At 35.1% G+C, this 17,971-nt stretch overlaps 1 protein-coding gene across 24 annotated transcripts in view; it reads right to left on the bottom strand.

The window, feature by feature from the left end:
- The window catches only part of NRXN1 (neurexin 1), a 1,145,650-nt gene that overhangs the window by 159,811 nt on the left and 967,868 nt on the right, over positions 1–17,971 (bottom strand). For all 24 annotated transcript variants that reach the window (XM_058684123.1, XM_058684125.1, XM_058684135.1 and 21 more), the window contains one exon: positions 9,727–9,898. In XM_058684123.1, the coding sequence (XP_058540106.1) occupies positions 9,727–9,898 (172 nt within the window). The remainder of the gene's footprint in view (positions 1–9,726; positions 9,899–17,971) is intronic.

The raw sequence follows: 17,971 nt of genomic DNA, 5'->3' as shown, positions 1-17,971 counted from the left end.
TTCACCTAACTTAATTGGTTATAACATTTTTGATGCTGAGAGTTGGTTTTGGTGGAAAGGAAGGAATGGATTGTCAGTATTCTCCTGGAGTGAGTTAAGTACATATGTAAGAAAATAAACCATACAGATTAAAAAAGTAATGAGATAAAAGTGAAAAATTATCTAGTAAGGGGAGAAAAGGAGAGAAATTGTCCTCCTCCATGGGTTCTGAAGTTTCTTCTATACATGCAAAGGGCTTTATTAACTTGTCCTCATAATAATGATAACACTTTCCAAAGATGTCAGATTAATAGTCATTTTTATCTTGAACACATTGGACACTGTAATTTCGCCATCACACTTCACAATCCTCAGATAATTTACAAATAGATCTCTCCACATGAGAGCCTCAAATCATGCCTCTTGGTTTTGAGGCTGTTTAGTATGCAATGCACTGGTGCTAGAATTATATAAAGCATAATATCAGTGCTTGAAATACATTTATTAGAAGGATAACAACATTCTTATAATCATGTTAGAAAGAACTAAGTTTTTCTAAAGTGGAAGTACAAAAGTTGGGCTTGTTCTATTAAAGAAAAAAGATTTTATATGAGTTAGAAGAGGCTAATCCAGAGGGCTACATCCATAGTTAGAAGGTTATAAAGGGCAGCTACATTTCACTGGAAGCATACTTTATTTGGATAGGAGGTTCCTCTGTGTTCATTACACAGACTTTGTTTTGTTTTGGTTTTTTTCCTCTAAAATTGACATCCTCAAGATCACCCAGAGCACAGGTTCTGAATCCTAGGTAAATGGGCCATGGGATGTTGAGACACAACCCCAAAAAATCATATGCATAACTGGGTTGTTCATTACACAGACTTTGTTTTGTTTTGTTTTTTTTCCTCTAAAATTGACATCCTCAAGATCACCCAGAGCACAGGTTCTGAATCCTAGGTAAATGGGCCATGGGATGTTGAGACACAACCCCAAAAAATCATATGCATAACTGTGTTTAAATGCAGACATGTGTGTATTTTTCTAATGATAAGATGCCCTACTTCATCATCATCTCATAGAGGAAGAAACATTAAGAAAAACTGGTAAAGGGGCACCTGGGTCGCCCAGTTGGTTAAGCATCTGACTTTGGCTGATGTCACGATCTCACGGTTCATCGATTTGAGCCCCACGTCAGGCTCTGTGCTGACAGCTCAGAGACTAGAACCTGCTTTGGATTCTATGTCTCCCTCTTTCTCTGCCCCTTCCCTGCTCATGCTCTGTATCTCTCTGTCTCTCAAAAATAAAAAAAAATAATAGAAAAATTGATATAGATTAATATCTAAAACTGAGGATAGTTATCTAATGTTTGTACTCATATGAAGTCTATATAGGGCTTCAACATCTGGATATGAGATTTTTATCTTTTTGCTAATTTGTGTCTTCTCGAAAAAACCGTGATTATTTACCATCAAGTGACATTTAATACCAATTTATTCCTGAGTTTACAACGTAAGAAAAGTAGGTATGTGATAAGAAAAGGAAATACTACGCAAAATATGAGTCTTGCTCACAGCTGGCATTCAAATGGTGACGTTAAGAACTGAAAGGTAAAAATAGCTGGTAGAATTTTTTAAATTGTTTAATTATACACAAAGGTACTAGTTGTTATCTGTACTTATCACAAAAGCATTTAAATATACCTGGGCACTTTAATAAAACGCTCTTGAGAAAATAAGGAGTAAGAGTGTTTGAGAAAGAATTAAGAGAATGGTTCATTGAGTTGGGAACACGACTGATCTTCCATTGCACTCAAGTAATTATAAGCAGTGGGATATAAGATACTTTTGGATACTGACGAAGTTTATAAAAGCATTGTTAAAAAACTATAAATCTTATCAAAATCAACCAAAACACTTGGAAAAGCTGTGAAATTTCCTGAAAGCCTAAGATCCTTAAAAATGTAATATCTCTGGGGGCACCTGGGTGTCTCAGTTGGTTGAGCGTCCGACCTCGGCTCAGGTCATGATCTCACAGTCTGTGGGTTCAGGCCCCATGTCCAGCTCTGTGCTGACAGCTCAGAGCCTGGAGCCTGCTTCGGATTCTGTGTCTCTCTCTCTTCCCCTCCCCTGCTCATGCTCTGTCTCTCTCTGTCTCAAAAATAAATAAAAACATTAAAAAATTTAAAAAAAGAAACTAGAATTAAAAAAAAAAGTAATATCTCTGACCTTCACACTTTAGCTATTACTTTAAACATTTTCCACCTCTGCTCCTAAAAACTAAATTATGCATTTGTAGTAGCAACAATTTTTTATGTAACATTAGTAATTCATTGTTTTGTAACCAGTGAATAGATTCATTGACCTGATTATCAATACCTTTGGGGAAAAGTCCTTGAACCCAGTTATTCAGTTAATACTTTTGGCTATCCTTACTTAAAATTATGGTAATGCCATTTTGTGTTTAACATATTTTTCAGGAGTGGGATCAACGTGTACCTTAATTACGATAAGAATTTAGAGTACTAAGATTGTACACTGAAAACAATAATGGGGAACAAAGGGAAATCTTCTGAAAATCATGAAGGGCTATTTATATTTATTTATATTATCTAGGTTTGTTAGCCTGTGTAGTATAAGTGATGCCAAAGCCCACCAAGCTATCAGAGGAACTTTCTTTTTCTTTTGTCAAAAAATTAAAAATCCTAATGTGATTGACTTACAGTAACTGTAAGAACTCTTTGACTTAAAAAAAAATACAGGTCGCTGAGAATACATATGAATGAGTGAGAAGTCTGAGAAGGTACCATTTCTTTCCATCTCCTTGGATACAATCTCTCTGTAGCTCACACTTTAGGCAGATGTATTTAACATACTGCTTAATAAAAAATTTATAATTTTTCCTCATTAAGAAAAGCCCCAAAGTCTCAAAAAAATGAGCACCATTAAAGAAGATATTAATACTAGAAAAGACAGAATTTTAGTCACTAATTCTAACATAGCTACAGTGTTTGAAGTTTCATATATTTCATAGTGTGTAAGCTTTACTTTGGAAAATTTGAATTAGTTACAGTTAACTATATCACAGAAGCCAAAAATGTATATATTCATATAAATATTCATCCATGTACATATTTGCCTAAAAACCATGAGCAAAAGACAATGTTATTACATAGAAGTTGAATGAGGAAACTGGATTTATTCCAAAAATTATTCATTAAGTAGCCTACTATGTGACAAATACCGGTTACCATGTCTTCTGTTGGACCGCACCAAAAATTAGTTTTTATTTAAAGAATGATTCAAATCTTCACTATGATTAATCAGTTTCCATAAAGAGTTATATTTTCACTGCCTTACTTTTGTAGGAGGGAAACAAAATTCCATCAAGCATTTCCCATATCTATACATTTAACCAAGACATATGACAAATGTCAAATGTGAGATTTGACAAAAGTGAGATTAAGAAATACCAGTGCCTCCTAATGAGTATTACTGACTCAAAAATTCAGTGATAAATAACTATGGTGTTGTTTGTTTGTTTTCAGTGTGATAAAGATTTCAGAAATAGAATTTAGTGATTCATCACTTACACATAATACCTAGTGCTCATCCCAACAAGAGTCCTTCCCCCACCTACCTCCCCTCCAGCAACTCAGTTTGTTCTTTGTATTTAAGAGTCTCTTATGGTTTGCCTCCCTGTTTTTCTTATTTTTGCTTTCCTTTCCCCATGTTCATCAGTTTGGTTTCTAAAATTCCACATATGAGTGAAATATTATATTTGTCTTTCCTTGACTGACTTATTTCACTTAGCATAATACACTCTAGTTCCATCCACATTGCTGTAAATGACAAGATTTCATTCTTTTTGACTGCCAAGTAATATTCCAGTGTGTGTGTGTGTGTGTGTGTGTGTGTGTGTGTGTATACACCACATCTTCTTTATCCATTTGTCAGCCTATGGAATTTGGGCTTTTTTCATAATTTGTCTCTTGTTGATATTGCTGCTATAAACATTGGGGTGCATGTGCCCCTTGTAAATTTTTTTTATGTTTATTTACTTTTGAGACAGAGAGAGACAGAGTGTGAGCAAGGAAGGAACAGAGAGACAGGAAGACACAGAATCAGAAGCAGGATCCAGGCTCCAAGCTGTCAGCACAGAGCCCAACATGGGGCTTGAACTCATGATCCATGAGATCATGACCTGAGCCGAAGTCAAACACTTAACCTACTGAGCCACACCCAGGTGCCTTTTTTTAAACATTTATTTTTTAATGTTTATGTATGTGCCCCTTCTAAAAAGCATTTTTGTATCCTTTGGGTAATTAACTATGGTTTTTCTAAGAAAATGTTTTTCTATGTGTTATTTTTTAGCACTCATAATATAGGTTTGTGTGTGTATGTGTCTGTGTTGGTCAGCAGAAGTAATGGACTCTGACATGGAATAACATGTACAACCATGACCAATCGTGTAGGTCATCTTAACATTTAGCTATGAAGAGTATACCTTGCTATGTTGAAGGATTTATCTAATGATTTATCTTCATTCTGGTTTCTATCTTCCACATAGTATAAAATAAGGTACACAAAGTTGGTAAACAAGAATTCCCAAGTATAATTTTGGCTCTGACACTAACTGGCAAAGTGATTCTGATTAAATCCACCAACCTCTCAAAGGTTCCATTTTATTGTTTGTAAAATGAAGGAGCTGAAATAGAAGGATCTGTGAAGGTCCTTCTCTTTTTTATGCTATGATCACAAATGCAGTAGATTTTCTCAATACATCATACATAGCAAAAATTTCATTAAAAGTAAATAAAAACACCAATATCTAGGAAACTTTTAAATGATGGAATGACTCAAACAGATAGTCAATAATTACCGACAACTTAAACTAAGTATATAGAATTAACCTAAACTAAGTATATAGAATTTAAAGGGAAATCATCACCATGAATTTCCTGAGCTCTCAAATATTTTACCAACTTTCAAAGATTAAAACAAAATCAAGATTTAGAGATAATATCAATAAGATCTTTGAGCCAAAGTGATGGTAATGCAAAAAATATCTACACCATCTCTATGGAATCTTTTCTTGGGCCATTCCTCTCTTTCTTCTAAACTTTCCTATTCCTAAATAATCTGCTTTGTTATACCATCATAGAAAACCATGTTTTCTCTTCACTAGTAATTTTGAAGTTAACCTATTTTATTTGACATTGGTGGGTTTTCTGAATCCTTGTTTCCCTAAAAGACTAAACTCTTAGCAAGCAAGAAACATGTCTTTGACTTCTCTATTCATTCCTACCATAGATTTCCATCTCACTGTTAACTTGGGGCAGTCTGGTGACACACTGCAGCAAGAAAACGTTGAAAATTGCTGATGAGAGAAAGAGACAAACTAAAAAGTGGAAATGACTCTCCTTCTTTTCAGTCATTGACCAGATTTTCCATCGTATTCTATGTTATTCTCTATTTTCTTACACACTACTCTAGGCCTTCATCTTTTGACATCTGGACGGTTTAATAGCTTTCTAAATACTTTCTGTCTCTATCTTTTCTTGATAATCTCATTAAAATAAATTCATGCCACCCTTTAGGTAAAAATCAAGCCTTTCAAGATCCAAATCAAGTTTCCTACTTTTTTTTCATAGTTTTACTAGCCTACTTACTTCAAAATGGCTTCTTCTTCCTTAAAACCTACCTTTTTTGTATTTATCCATCCAAAATTAGCCAAATGTTATATGGTAAGTCTTATATTTTCTCAGATGCTATATTTTTAATCTCCAACATTTTTTATGTATCTCTGTGTCCAGATGGTAAATCTAGTATGTCCCTTTAATGTAATGCATATCCTTTAAGTATTTGTTCATTTGATTTATTCATTTGACATGAATGAAATGAATATTCGGTTTTGTGCAAAGGACATTTTTTGGCATGCTGGTAGACAAATGAACTCAAACGTTTAATCTCAAGGGTAACTGTGATTTAACTGGAGCAATCTTTAGTCTGGGCAAAGAGTAAGATGATGTTAAGTTCTGTGGATTAACATTATGAGAAAAGGAAATCTATTTTTGTTGCGAGAGAAGTTTTGCTACATAATTGTAATTAGGAACAAATCAGATATCAATGATGCATTATATTCTAAGAGCTTTAACTAATAAGCACTAATAAATGGTTTCTCAACTTTAAATGGCTTGCACAATATTATTCCTATACATTGCTCCATGTACAGAAAATAATGAAAAGTGGGTCTGTTATTCAGAAAATTCAATATTTATTCTAAAATATGAATTGTTGGGTTAAAAGAATATTTCAAATACTCCAAAAGGGCATAAAATCTACCTCTACTAATTAGTTTCTCTATGAAAGCCTTCCAGACAATTATAGGGTAATACCACTGGTCAACGCTTTAGGTGCTTTTCATTAAATGTATAGTGTTGCTACCAGATGAATTGCTTCATATAAAAGCACTTACCACAAAGCCCTATAATGGAAGATTAAGTGCTATACTTAATTACTAATTTCAATCCTTATTACCTATATTTTGCAGTGCAGGCACTTTAAAAGGAACCAAATATAGTCTGTTGGTTCCTGCTTCTCTGATTATAGGATTTGGTGGTAAAAGCATTAGTGCAGCTGTATTTCTAATGAAGAATAACAACAAAAAAAAAACTTTAAAATAAAAGTAGTGATACCACAAACCAATATAAAAGACATACTAGACATTTCTAATGAACTCATACATAAAATCACTTTGTTCTAAAAACTTCAATCTAGATGACACACACTTCTAAATTTGTATTCAGCCTTCACAGCATTGTTGCAGATACAGCTCCAAAAGAAGAAAGTCTTTGAAATTTTCATGGCTTATTTCCTACCTCAATATCATGCTGAAATGCACACAGAACAGATGATTAATAAAATACTTGATAACAATGGTGACTCCCCTGAGTTCTTTACATATTCATCATGAACTTTTTACATGTATACATTGAAATTCCTCACAAGTGCTCTAATTTTCTTGAGGACAGATTCTGTGTTTTACTTTTGCTTGTATCTTCCATAATAACTGTGACTTTGCTCACTCTTGATTAATTAATATTATCTCAAATACTTTTCACTGAAAGCGTACATAGAATCTTTGCATGTGCCTATTTTTTTTCTAAATATAAAAGAGGTTGCATCTAAAATATTTCTAAAGATTGTCCCTTAATTATCAGGATATTGTCGGTTTCTGATCTTTAAATATATTTTACATTGTTCCCTATACTGGGCATCCATTTAATTGGTAAATGAGACATTATATGTGTGTTAAACAAATTTTAGTCTAGAAAAATATACAACTATTTGCTGACTTAATTAATTTACTGCCTTATTCTAGTATTAAATTGGACATTAGCTTGCCACAGGATCATGTCTTTTTTGAAATATACCTAGTACATAGTATCTAGTAAGTGCACAATTAAAAGACTGTCAATCAGATAAAATATATTAAAGAGGCATAGAAATTTTTGAAAATATAAAATATTTATCTCAATGCATTAATGCATTAGAAAACTAGGTTTTGGTTATCTATGCTTGAGAAATGCATATTGTATTTCTCTTTTAGAGATGCATTATGTATATTAATAAAATAAAGTCCAGATATAGATATTTTAAACTTAGTTTAAAACAGATTTTCTCCAACTAACTTGAGAGTGGGACTTCTCTCCCCTTGTAGGTCACCATTAGCATTCTCTAAAAAGGAGCTCTTAAAAAATAGCACTATGTGATAAAAGTGTGATAAAAGTAAAAAGTTACTAAAATGAAATAATTTTAACAAATTAACTGGTGAAACATTGCTGGGCTACTATAATAGTAACAGAATTTGTCAATTTACATATTCAGGTCTTTTATTCACAGATGACAAAACCCCCAGAGACACAGCCTAGACCTTACCCTACTTTACACATTTCATGGTGTCCAGTGCAGTAACTTCCTCTCAGTAAACAGGTATTGATTAATCTGTATTTTGGAAAATTTACCAATTTACTCTCCATAATCCCACTAAAGGTGTACTTTTTATGAAAAATACCCTTCTACTAGGATTTCAGTAAATGCAGTATTAGCAGGTTCTATGTGACATATTTGAGTTACTTTCCTTCCAAGTCTTCCAATCCATTATAGATGGTAAAAGAAGGTGTACATTCTTGTAATTGTAGGGATAATTCCCAGGACATCAATTCGGCAAATATTTATTGACTGGCTACTATTTGCCAGTATTATAATGAGCCCTGGACATATTATTAATGTGCTTGCTTCTGAATTTTGTCATAGAGCTGTTTTTTTTTATCACACTTAATTCAGCAAATATTTGCACAGCACCAGTTTTATAGAATAGGTTTGAAATGAGGCCTGAAGATGTAGAAATATATAAATCAGAAAAGTTCCAGGAGGGCACCACGGACATTTCATTACACATTTCCTAATTGTGAGTCAGTATTAAGAAAAACTGAGATCTTTATTAATAAGTTAGTCATTTCCTCATATCATTTCTTCCAAGAAACAAATACTTATAACAGAGGCTTATATGCATTTTGGTAATCATTTGTATTGTGCAAAATGAAAATTTCTTTTTGAATATTTTCTTTATACACTACTATAAATCTGTTGTACAAGTCAGTTGTAGCTAAAAGAGCGGAGAGAAATGAGGCTGATGTGTTTAGTAACCTCTTGTACTAAAATATAGAGATAATAATTGAAGTAAAATACAAGTATACTTTTAATTTGTATTTTACTTTAAAATAACATGATTGTTAAAGTTTATTTTTGAAAAAGAGAAAGGGGGGAGGGGCAGAGAGAGAGGGAGAAAGAGAGAATCCCAAGCAGACGGTCAGCACAGAGCCTGACGTGGGGCTTGAACTCACAAACTGTGAGATCATGAATTGAGCCAAAGTTGGATGTTTAACTGACTAAGCCACCCAGGCACCCCAAAATAACATGTTTTTTTTTTTTAATTGGGAATATATGCAACCACAAGTAACACTAGTTTAAGTCTTTATTTCCTTTGTTTCAATAATGCAGATCTGATAAGCTGATTAACAATGAAAAAAGGTAATTTTTATTTTATCTATAATAACTTGACATTCATTTTATAGACGTGAAATGAATAATGCTAGTGTCACAGAATCTTTGTGAAACTCCCATATGGTTATATGACAGTGAACACAAACTTCATTTACTTACACGTTCTTATAACGGGTGACTTATAGTACTATATATTGTTCCTTTACTGTTTCCCTATTTGTCTCATGGTCCTCTTGCACCTTTCATGAGTTTCAGCTCTGCACCATCAAAGGAACCACCTGGTCCTACTTTTTTTCAGAGAAAAATATGTAATATTCCCTCCCTCGGTTTTAAATATAACTTTGTTACTTTTGACAAAGCCTTTCCTTTGTTCGAATGCAAGGATCCAGTAAAAAGAGCTTTGACATGTTGTGCCTTTTATGTGTGCATTTTTCTGGTTTCACTGATGTCCTGAATTTTGCAGACAATAAAGTGTGCCTTCAAGTTCTCCTACAAAATGCCATTTGTACACTGTATCAAGAACAGTTTAGGACAGCATTACATTCACATGATTTTAAAGTCCAATAAATACTTGATGGTTTCTCAGAAAACCCACAATCTGGTGAAACGGACGCAAAATAGTGCTCTGTTTTCCACTTTGTTTTTCATAAAATCTTCCCCCGATACACATTCACTGGCTTACCTGCAGGGTAGCGCTCGATCACTGGCCAGCTGTCCACCTGTAATGTGGCATTGCCACCACTCCTTGTAAAACGGACTACATGGTATTTCCCATCATTAATGATTGCATTGGACTCCTCAATGGCGATGTCATCTGTCCCAACATTAAATTTAACTCCAATTTTTCCTTGGTGCTGGAAGGAAGGAGGGGACAAAAAAGAATTGTATGAAGTTATAGTGATTAGTCAGCATTTAATAAGAATTAAGTATAGGAACAAGACAAGAATATCCACTCTTGTCACTTTTGTTCAACATATTATTGAAACTCCTAGCCACAGCAATTAGGCAAGAAAAAGGAATAAAAGGCTTCCAAATTGGAAAATAAGAAGTAAAACTGGAACTGTTTACTGATTATATAATATTATATATAGAACATCCTAAAAACTCCATAAAAATGGCTAGAACTAAAAAACAAATTCAGGGGAGCCTGGGTGGCTCAGTTGGTTAAGCGTCTGACTTCAGCTCAGAGCCTGGAGCCTGCTTCAGATTCTGTGTCTCCATCTCTCTCTGTCCCTCTCCCACTTGTGCTCTGTCTCTCTCTTTCTCTCAAAAATAAATAAATGTAAAATATAAAAATTAAAAAAAAAACAAATTCAGTAAAGTTGCAGGATACAAAATCAATAGACAAAAATCTCGTGTTTCTTTTTTTTTTAATGTTTATTTATTTATTTTTGAGACAGAGAGAGACAAAGCATGAACGGGGGAGTGTCAGAGAGAGAGGGAGACACAGAATCTGAAACAGGCTCCAGGCTCTGAGCAGTCAGCACAGAGCCCAACGCGGGGCTTGAACTCACGGACAGCGAGATCATGACCCGAGCCAAAGTCGGCCACTTAACCGACTGAGCCACCCAGGCGCCCCTCTCTTGTGTTTCTTTACACTAATAATATACTATCAGAAAGATAAATTAAGAAAACAATTCCATTTACAATTACATCAAAGAGAATAAAATGCATGGGAATAAATTTGAGCATGGAGGGAAAAAGATCTGTATATTTGAAAACCATAAGACATTAATGACAAGAATTGAAGAAGACACAAATAAATGGAATGAAAGTCTATGTTCACAGATTAGAAGAATTAATATTGTTACCATGTCCTTACTACCCAAAGCATTCATTATACAGATTCAATGCAATCTCTATCCAAATTCCAATGGTATTTTTCATAGAAATAGAACAAAAAACCCTAAAATGTGAATGGAACCACAAAAGACCTTGAATAGTCAAGCCAATCTTGAGGAAGAAAAACAAACCTGGAGACATCATGCTCCCTGATTTCAAACTATATTAAAAAGCTACAGTAATTAAAACACTATGGTATTTGGCATTAAAACAGACACATAGATCAAAGAAACAGAACAGAGAGCCCAGAAATTCACCCACACAACTATGGCCAATTAATTTACAACAAAGGAGCCAAGAATATACAATGGGGAAAGAACAGTCTCTTCAATAAGTGGTACTGGGAAAACTGGACAGCCACTTGCAAAAGAATGAAACTGGACCACTATCTTATGCCATACACAAAAATTAACATAAAATGTATCAAAAACTTGAATATAAGACCTGAAACTATAAAAAACCTAGATGACAACATAAGCAGTAAGCTCCTTGGTATAAGTCTTTTGTGATGATTATTTTAATCTGTCACCAAAAGAAAAACAACAAAAGCAAAAATAAATAAGTAAGACTACATCAAACTAAAAAACTTCTGGACAGCAAAGGGAACCATCAACAAAATGAAAAGGGAACCTGGGGGGAATAGTTAAGATGGCAGAGAAGTAGAAGAGCCCTGAGCTGTCCTTATTCTTCAAACACAGCTGTATTGAGGTCAGATCACTTGGAACACCCAGGAAATTGATCTGTAGAGTGGCAGAAGGATCTCCACAGTTGGCAGGAGTTAGCATGGCAGGTGCAAGGTTTACTTCAACAAACAAATCAAAGTACATCTAGTTAAGGTCCAAACACATCCCACTACAAGCAAGGAGGACCTCTGCAGAGTACCGACGCAGTAGGAAAGAGCAGCCAACCCGCAACAGCAGAGTGCACACAGCATACACCAGAAACGCTTCCTGAAGAGCCAAGCCCTGGATAGTGTATGACCCCTTTTTTTTTTTTTTTTTTTTTTTTTATTTAAATTTTTTTTTTTTCAACGTTTTTTATTTATTTTTGGGACAGAGAGAGACAGAGCATGAACGGGGGAGGGGCAGAGAGAGAGGGAGACACAGAATCGGAAACAGGCTCCAGGCTCCGAGCCATCGGCCCGGAGCCTGACGCGGGGCTCGAACTCACGGACCGCGAGATCGTGACCTGGCTGAAGTCGGACGCTTAACCGACTGCGCCACCCAGGCGCCCCATATGACCCCTTTTTAATATAGTAGTACTCTCAAGAGCAGAAAACATGTCAAGCTTTTAAAACATGCAAAAGACAGAAATTTAGCCAAAATGACAAGACAGAGGCATTCTCCCCAAAAGAAAGGTCAAGAAGAAGTCACAGGCTGGGACTTGCTCAAAGAAAATATAAGCAATATATCTGAGCAAGAATTTAGAACAAAAGTCATAAGACTACTAGCTTATGAAGACACCAGAGAAACCCTTGCTACAGAGATCAAAGACCTAAAAACCCGTCAGGCTGAAATTAAAAAAAAAAATGGTATAACTGAGATACAAAGCTGAATAGATACAGTCACAATGAGGATTGTAGAAGCAGAGAAGACAATAGATGATATAGAAGATAAAATTATGGGAAGAAAATGAAGCAGCAAAGAAGAGGGAAAGGAAAGTATTAGAGCAAAAAGGAACTTAGCAATTCCATAAAACTAAACAATACCCACATCATAGGAGTCCCAGAAGAACAGCAGGAAAAAGGGGCAGAAAGTTTATTTGAACAAAATGTAGCTGAGAACTTACCTAGTCTGAGGAAGGAAACAGGCATTCAAGTCCAAATTGCACACATCATAGTGAAACTTTCAAAATATAAAGATAAAGAGAGAATTCTGAAAGCAGCTAGGGACAAAAGGTCCTTAACATACAAGGATAGACACATCAGGTTAGCAGCAGACCTGTCCACTGAAACTTGGTGGGCCAGAAGGGAGTGGCAGGAAGTACTCAATGTGCTAGAACATGACAGGGATGTCAACTCTCACCACTGTTGTTCAACATATCATTGGAAGTCCTAGCATCAGCAATCAGACAACAAAAAGAAATAAAAGGGATACAAATTGACAAGGAAGAAGTCAAAGTTTCTCTCTTCACAGATGACATAACACTGTATGTGGAAAACCCAAAACACTATCCCAAAACTGCTAGAACTGATACACAAATTCAGCAAAGTTTCAGGATATAAAATCAAAGTACCAGAACTGGTTGTATTTCTATATACCAATAATGAAACAGCAAAGAGGAATCAAGGAATGGATCCCATTTAAAATTGTACCAAAAACTGTAAGAGACCTGGGAATAAAACTAACCAAAGAGGTTAAAGATCTGTACATTGAAAACTACAGAAAGCTTATGAAAGAAAATGAAGAAGACACAAAGAAATGGAAAAACATTCCATGCTCATAGGTTGAAAAAACAAATATTGTTAAAATGTTGATACTACCCAAAGCCATCTACACATTCAATTAATCCCTATCAAAAAATGCCAGCATTCTTCACAGAACTAGAATTAACAATTCTAAAACTTGTATGAAACCAGAAAAAAAAACCAAATAGACAAAGCAACATTGAAAAAGAAAACCTAAGCTGGAGGCATGAAAATTCTGGACTTCCAGCTGTATTACAATGCTGTAATCATCAAGACAGTGTGGTACTGGCACAAACACAGACAAAAGACCAATAGAACAAGAAATAGAAAACCCAGAAATGGACCTATGAATGTATGGTCAACTAACCTTTGACAAAGCAGGAAAAGAATATCTAATAGAAAAAGGACAGTCTCTTCAGCAAATGGTGTTGGGAAAACTGGATAGCAACTTGCAAAAGAATGAATAAAACTGGACCAGTTTCTTATACCATACACAAAAGTAAATTCAAAATGGATGAAAGACCTAAATGTGAGAGAGGAAACCATCAAAATCCTAGAAGGGAAAACAGGTAGCAATGTCTTTGACCTCAGGCACAGCATCTTCTTTCTGCAGGCAAAGGAATCAAAAACATAAATGAACTATTAGGACCTCATCAAGATTAAAAACTTCTGCACAGGAAAGGAAACAATCAACAACACTAAAAGGCAACCAATGGGATGGGAGAAGATATTTGCAAATGAAATATCAGATAAAAGGTTAGTATCCAATATCTATAAAGAACTTATCAAACTCAACATCCAAAAAAACAAATAACCCAGTGAAGAAATGCAGAGAAAACATGAATGGACACTTTTCTAAAGAAGACATCCAGATGGCTAACAGACACATGAAAAGGTGCTCAACATCACTCATCATTAGAGAAATACAAATCAAAACCACAAAGAGGTATCTCCTCACACCTGTCAGAATAGCTAAGTTTAACAACTCAGGCAACAACAGATGTTGGCAAGGATATGGAGAAAGAGGAACCCTTTTGCACAGTTGGTGGGAATGCACACTGGTGCAGCCCCTTTGGAAAACAGTATGGAGGTTCCTCAAAAAATTAAAAATAGAGCTACATATAACCCAGCAATTGCACTATGAGGCATTTATCCAAAAGATACAAAAATGCTGATTCAAAGGGGCACATGCACCCCAATGTTTACAGCAGTGCTATCAACAATAGCCAAATGTCCATCAACTGAAAACTGGATAAAGAAGATATGGTGTGTGTATACACACACACACACACACACACACACACACACTGGAATATTGGCGATCAAAAAGAATGAAATCTTGCCATTTGCAAAAACATAGATGGAGCTCAAGGGCATTATGTTAAGTAAGTTAAATATTAAATAATTAAATAATATTATGTTAAGTAAAATAAGTCAGAGATGACAAATACTACATGATCTCTCTCATATGTGGAATCTAAAACAAACCACACACCAAGGTTACAGATACAGAGAATAGACTGGTGATTCCAAGAAGTAGGGGGTGAGGGATGTCAGAAATGGATGAATTTTTTTAATTTAGTTTAAATAAATTTTAAAAAATTAAAAAAAGAGATTCAGACATAAGTATACGTGTGTGTGTGTGTGTGTGTGTGTGTGTGTGTAAAATCACGTGTGTGTGTGTTTGTGTGTAATCACTTCCCTCAAAATATTCACAGTTCAGTGACGTTCATCTTGGGTTCTTTTTATCACTACATATATATATACGAAGGCCGTCTGAGACGCATTTCTCTTGTCATGTAGTTACCCTCATTCACCCTCCTAGTCTCTGTTCTAGGAAGCCACAAATTTAAACAAAACATTACATACAGTGTATTGTTCAAGAACATGCTTCAGACAATGGTTACTTTCCTCCAATTTTACTTCTGAAAAATTCATATATTAGAAGCAAGACTCTTGACATTTGGGTCAATCTGGAGCATCTCTTTCATGGATGATGGATATGCCAATAGAAACACTTTCTAGAGAACTGAACTGTTTTCCTCCCAGAGGATGCCCCAGAAAAGGTGCACAGCTGCCCGTGGGGAAGGACATCCTGTCACGTTCTTTAATGTAGTTTCTTTACTCCATTCTCCGTTTCACACACACATAAACAAATGAGGCAAGAAATTCTCTCTTTCATTAATAACTGGCAAAACCACAGCAATTAAGTCTGTTTAGAGTGGAATGATAAATATTCACAATATAGGAAATCATTCTAAAAGATATGGAACACGCTGACAGGCATTTCATGTGTGCAGTTTCTTAGTCCTTATTCGTGAAAAAAGTCATCAAATGCTAAGTGCCTGAAACTTACTCAATTTCTTTATTTTACAAATGAGGAAACTATGACACGGGAAGGTACAATGACTTCTTCAAGGTCAAGTGACAATAGACAGGTACCAGAATGAGAATTCAGTCCCTCACTTTTGGTTTATAACTAAGTTATGTATGTGTGTGTATATATATATATAGATAGATAGATAAATAGATAGATAGATAGATATAGATATATATAGATATAGATAGATAGATATTTAACTTCCTCTCAAGGGGCACCTGGATGGCTTAGTCAGTTAAGCATCCCAACTCTTGATTTCGACTCAGGTCATGATCTCATTGTTCATGAGTTCGAGCCCTGCGTTGTGTTCTGCGTTGACTACATGGAGCCTGCTTGGGATTCTCTCTTCCTCTCTCTGCCTCCCCCCTTCTCTCTCTCTCTCTCTCTCTCTCAAAATAGATAAACATTAAAAAATAAAATTAACTTCTAACGGATTATGCAAATTGGCATTAAAATCATTCTAAGTGCAAACTTTGTTGCTGTTAACTTCAGAATTTCACAAGATGAGGCTGGAAAGAGAAGTGTGTGCGTATGTTCTCTGCTCTGAGCAGCATTCTCTAATAGCAGTTCTGTCAGCTCTACCAGGAGCTCAGCTGATTTTGTAAAGCATATGGTTTTGCCCTTAATCAGCAGCATAGAATACAGACACTGCAGGCCCCTGTCAGAGTACATCACCTCAAACTGTCTGCAGCTCACCTTTCATCAAACCTCAGTTGAGAGGAACAACATGGGGGGGATAGGGGTCTAAAGGACATAAAATCTATCTATTCCTGTAGAAATTTATAATCAGAATATTGGAAACCTGAATATTTGGACCACATCCTCTTAACCTCTCACTGGATTCTCATCACTGAATAGGCAGCAACAGTATGCATGGCATCAGCTTACACTGAGAGTTATTTCAAAAAAAATCTTGTATAAAATTGCATTAACTAAACAGAAGTATTTGAAGATACTATGTGGGACACTGCGCATTGTCCCTTTCATAGTCACATGCAAAGGTTTCCATTTTTCTTTTTTCTGCTTTTTACTATTCATAAAGGATATCTTTCTTATACTGAGTTAGTATGGACTTTAATTTGTGTGTTTTGATTTGTTTTTAGGCTTCAGGAACAATATGACTTAAATCATATTTCCTTTTTAACTTTGGTTATTAGGAAACTCAAAATTCAAGAGCAGAGTAATTTTTAAAGCTACATACACTTGAGGTGTACTTTTTCTCTCTAGATTTATTTTTATTGTCTAACATATTTCTCAGAATCCTTACTTTAAAATATATGCCATTGTAAGACATTCCAGGTTTTTTTGTAGAATGATTCCAGTGATACACAAACAGCTGGATTCCCCTGAAAACTGAAACTTAATCCAAGGGCCTGTGGAGACATTATTTAGACATTTTTTATTTAGTACAGGCCTTTTTTGCAAGCAATCATTATCTCCTCATTTTGGAAGATTTCCAATTTGCTCGCTTTCAGTAAATTACTTAACATGATAAATACATATTTTAACACATGTATGATAAAACTAATAGGAAGAAAATTAAGAATCTTATTTAAGAGATTAACAAATACCTTTATACTATTCTATTCCTAGTACTTTATAAGTAATAACTTTGATCTTTCTCATAACAGCCCCATGAGAGAGGTACTACATTATCTCCATTTGACAGATGAGGAAACTAAAGCACAGAGTGATTCAGGAACTCAGCTAAGGTCATGCAGCTAAAAAGAGAAAAGCTGTGATTCAAACCCAAGCATTCCCACTTTGGAGAATGCACTTTGTGCTTCTAATGATTATGGTAGGCTAAATTCGAGGAATGTTGGGTCATCCTATAACTGCAATTAGCAGATTTGATTAATCTAGCTGTTCTGGCTACCTGTTCATTTTCCTGCTAGAGTAGGAGCACCACGGGGCCTCATATAGTGCTTTGCAGATTTTACATATGTATCCATCAATATGTGTTTAAAATAATTTTATAGTGGACAGTAAGCAACTGATATGCAGACGTTACAGGATGTTAGAATGGATTTCTTTGTCTTAATTTCAGCTGCAATCTTGAGCTGGTAATAAGACAAAAAACAGGCTGCTACTTCCATTGTACAAAATGAGGTATACAACTTGCAAAGAAGAACACTAAAAATTGGTTTTGGGACCCTGAATTAATTACCTATTTTTAGCCCATTATAAAAGAGAGAAAGGCCAAGAAGAGATGGATAACTAGAAGAGGATTTTTGGAGACCATTGGACTGTGAAGTGATTTCCAGGTACCTGGAAAGGTGGAAGGTGCTACTTTTCCCT

The sequence above is a fragment of the Neofelis nebulosa genome, chromosome 9, assembly GCF_028018385.1.
Source record: "Neofelis nebulosa isolate mNeoNeb1 chromosome 9, mNeoNeb1.pri, whole genome shotgun sequence".
In the NCBI taxonomy this organism is placed as follows: Eukaryota; Metazoa; Chordata; class Mammalia; order Carnivora; family Felidae; genus Neofelis; species Neofelis nebulosa.
This window is presented reverse-complemented; position numbering and strand designations above follow the sequence as displayed.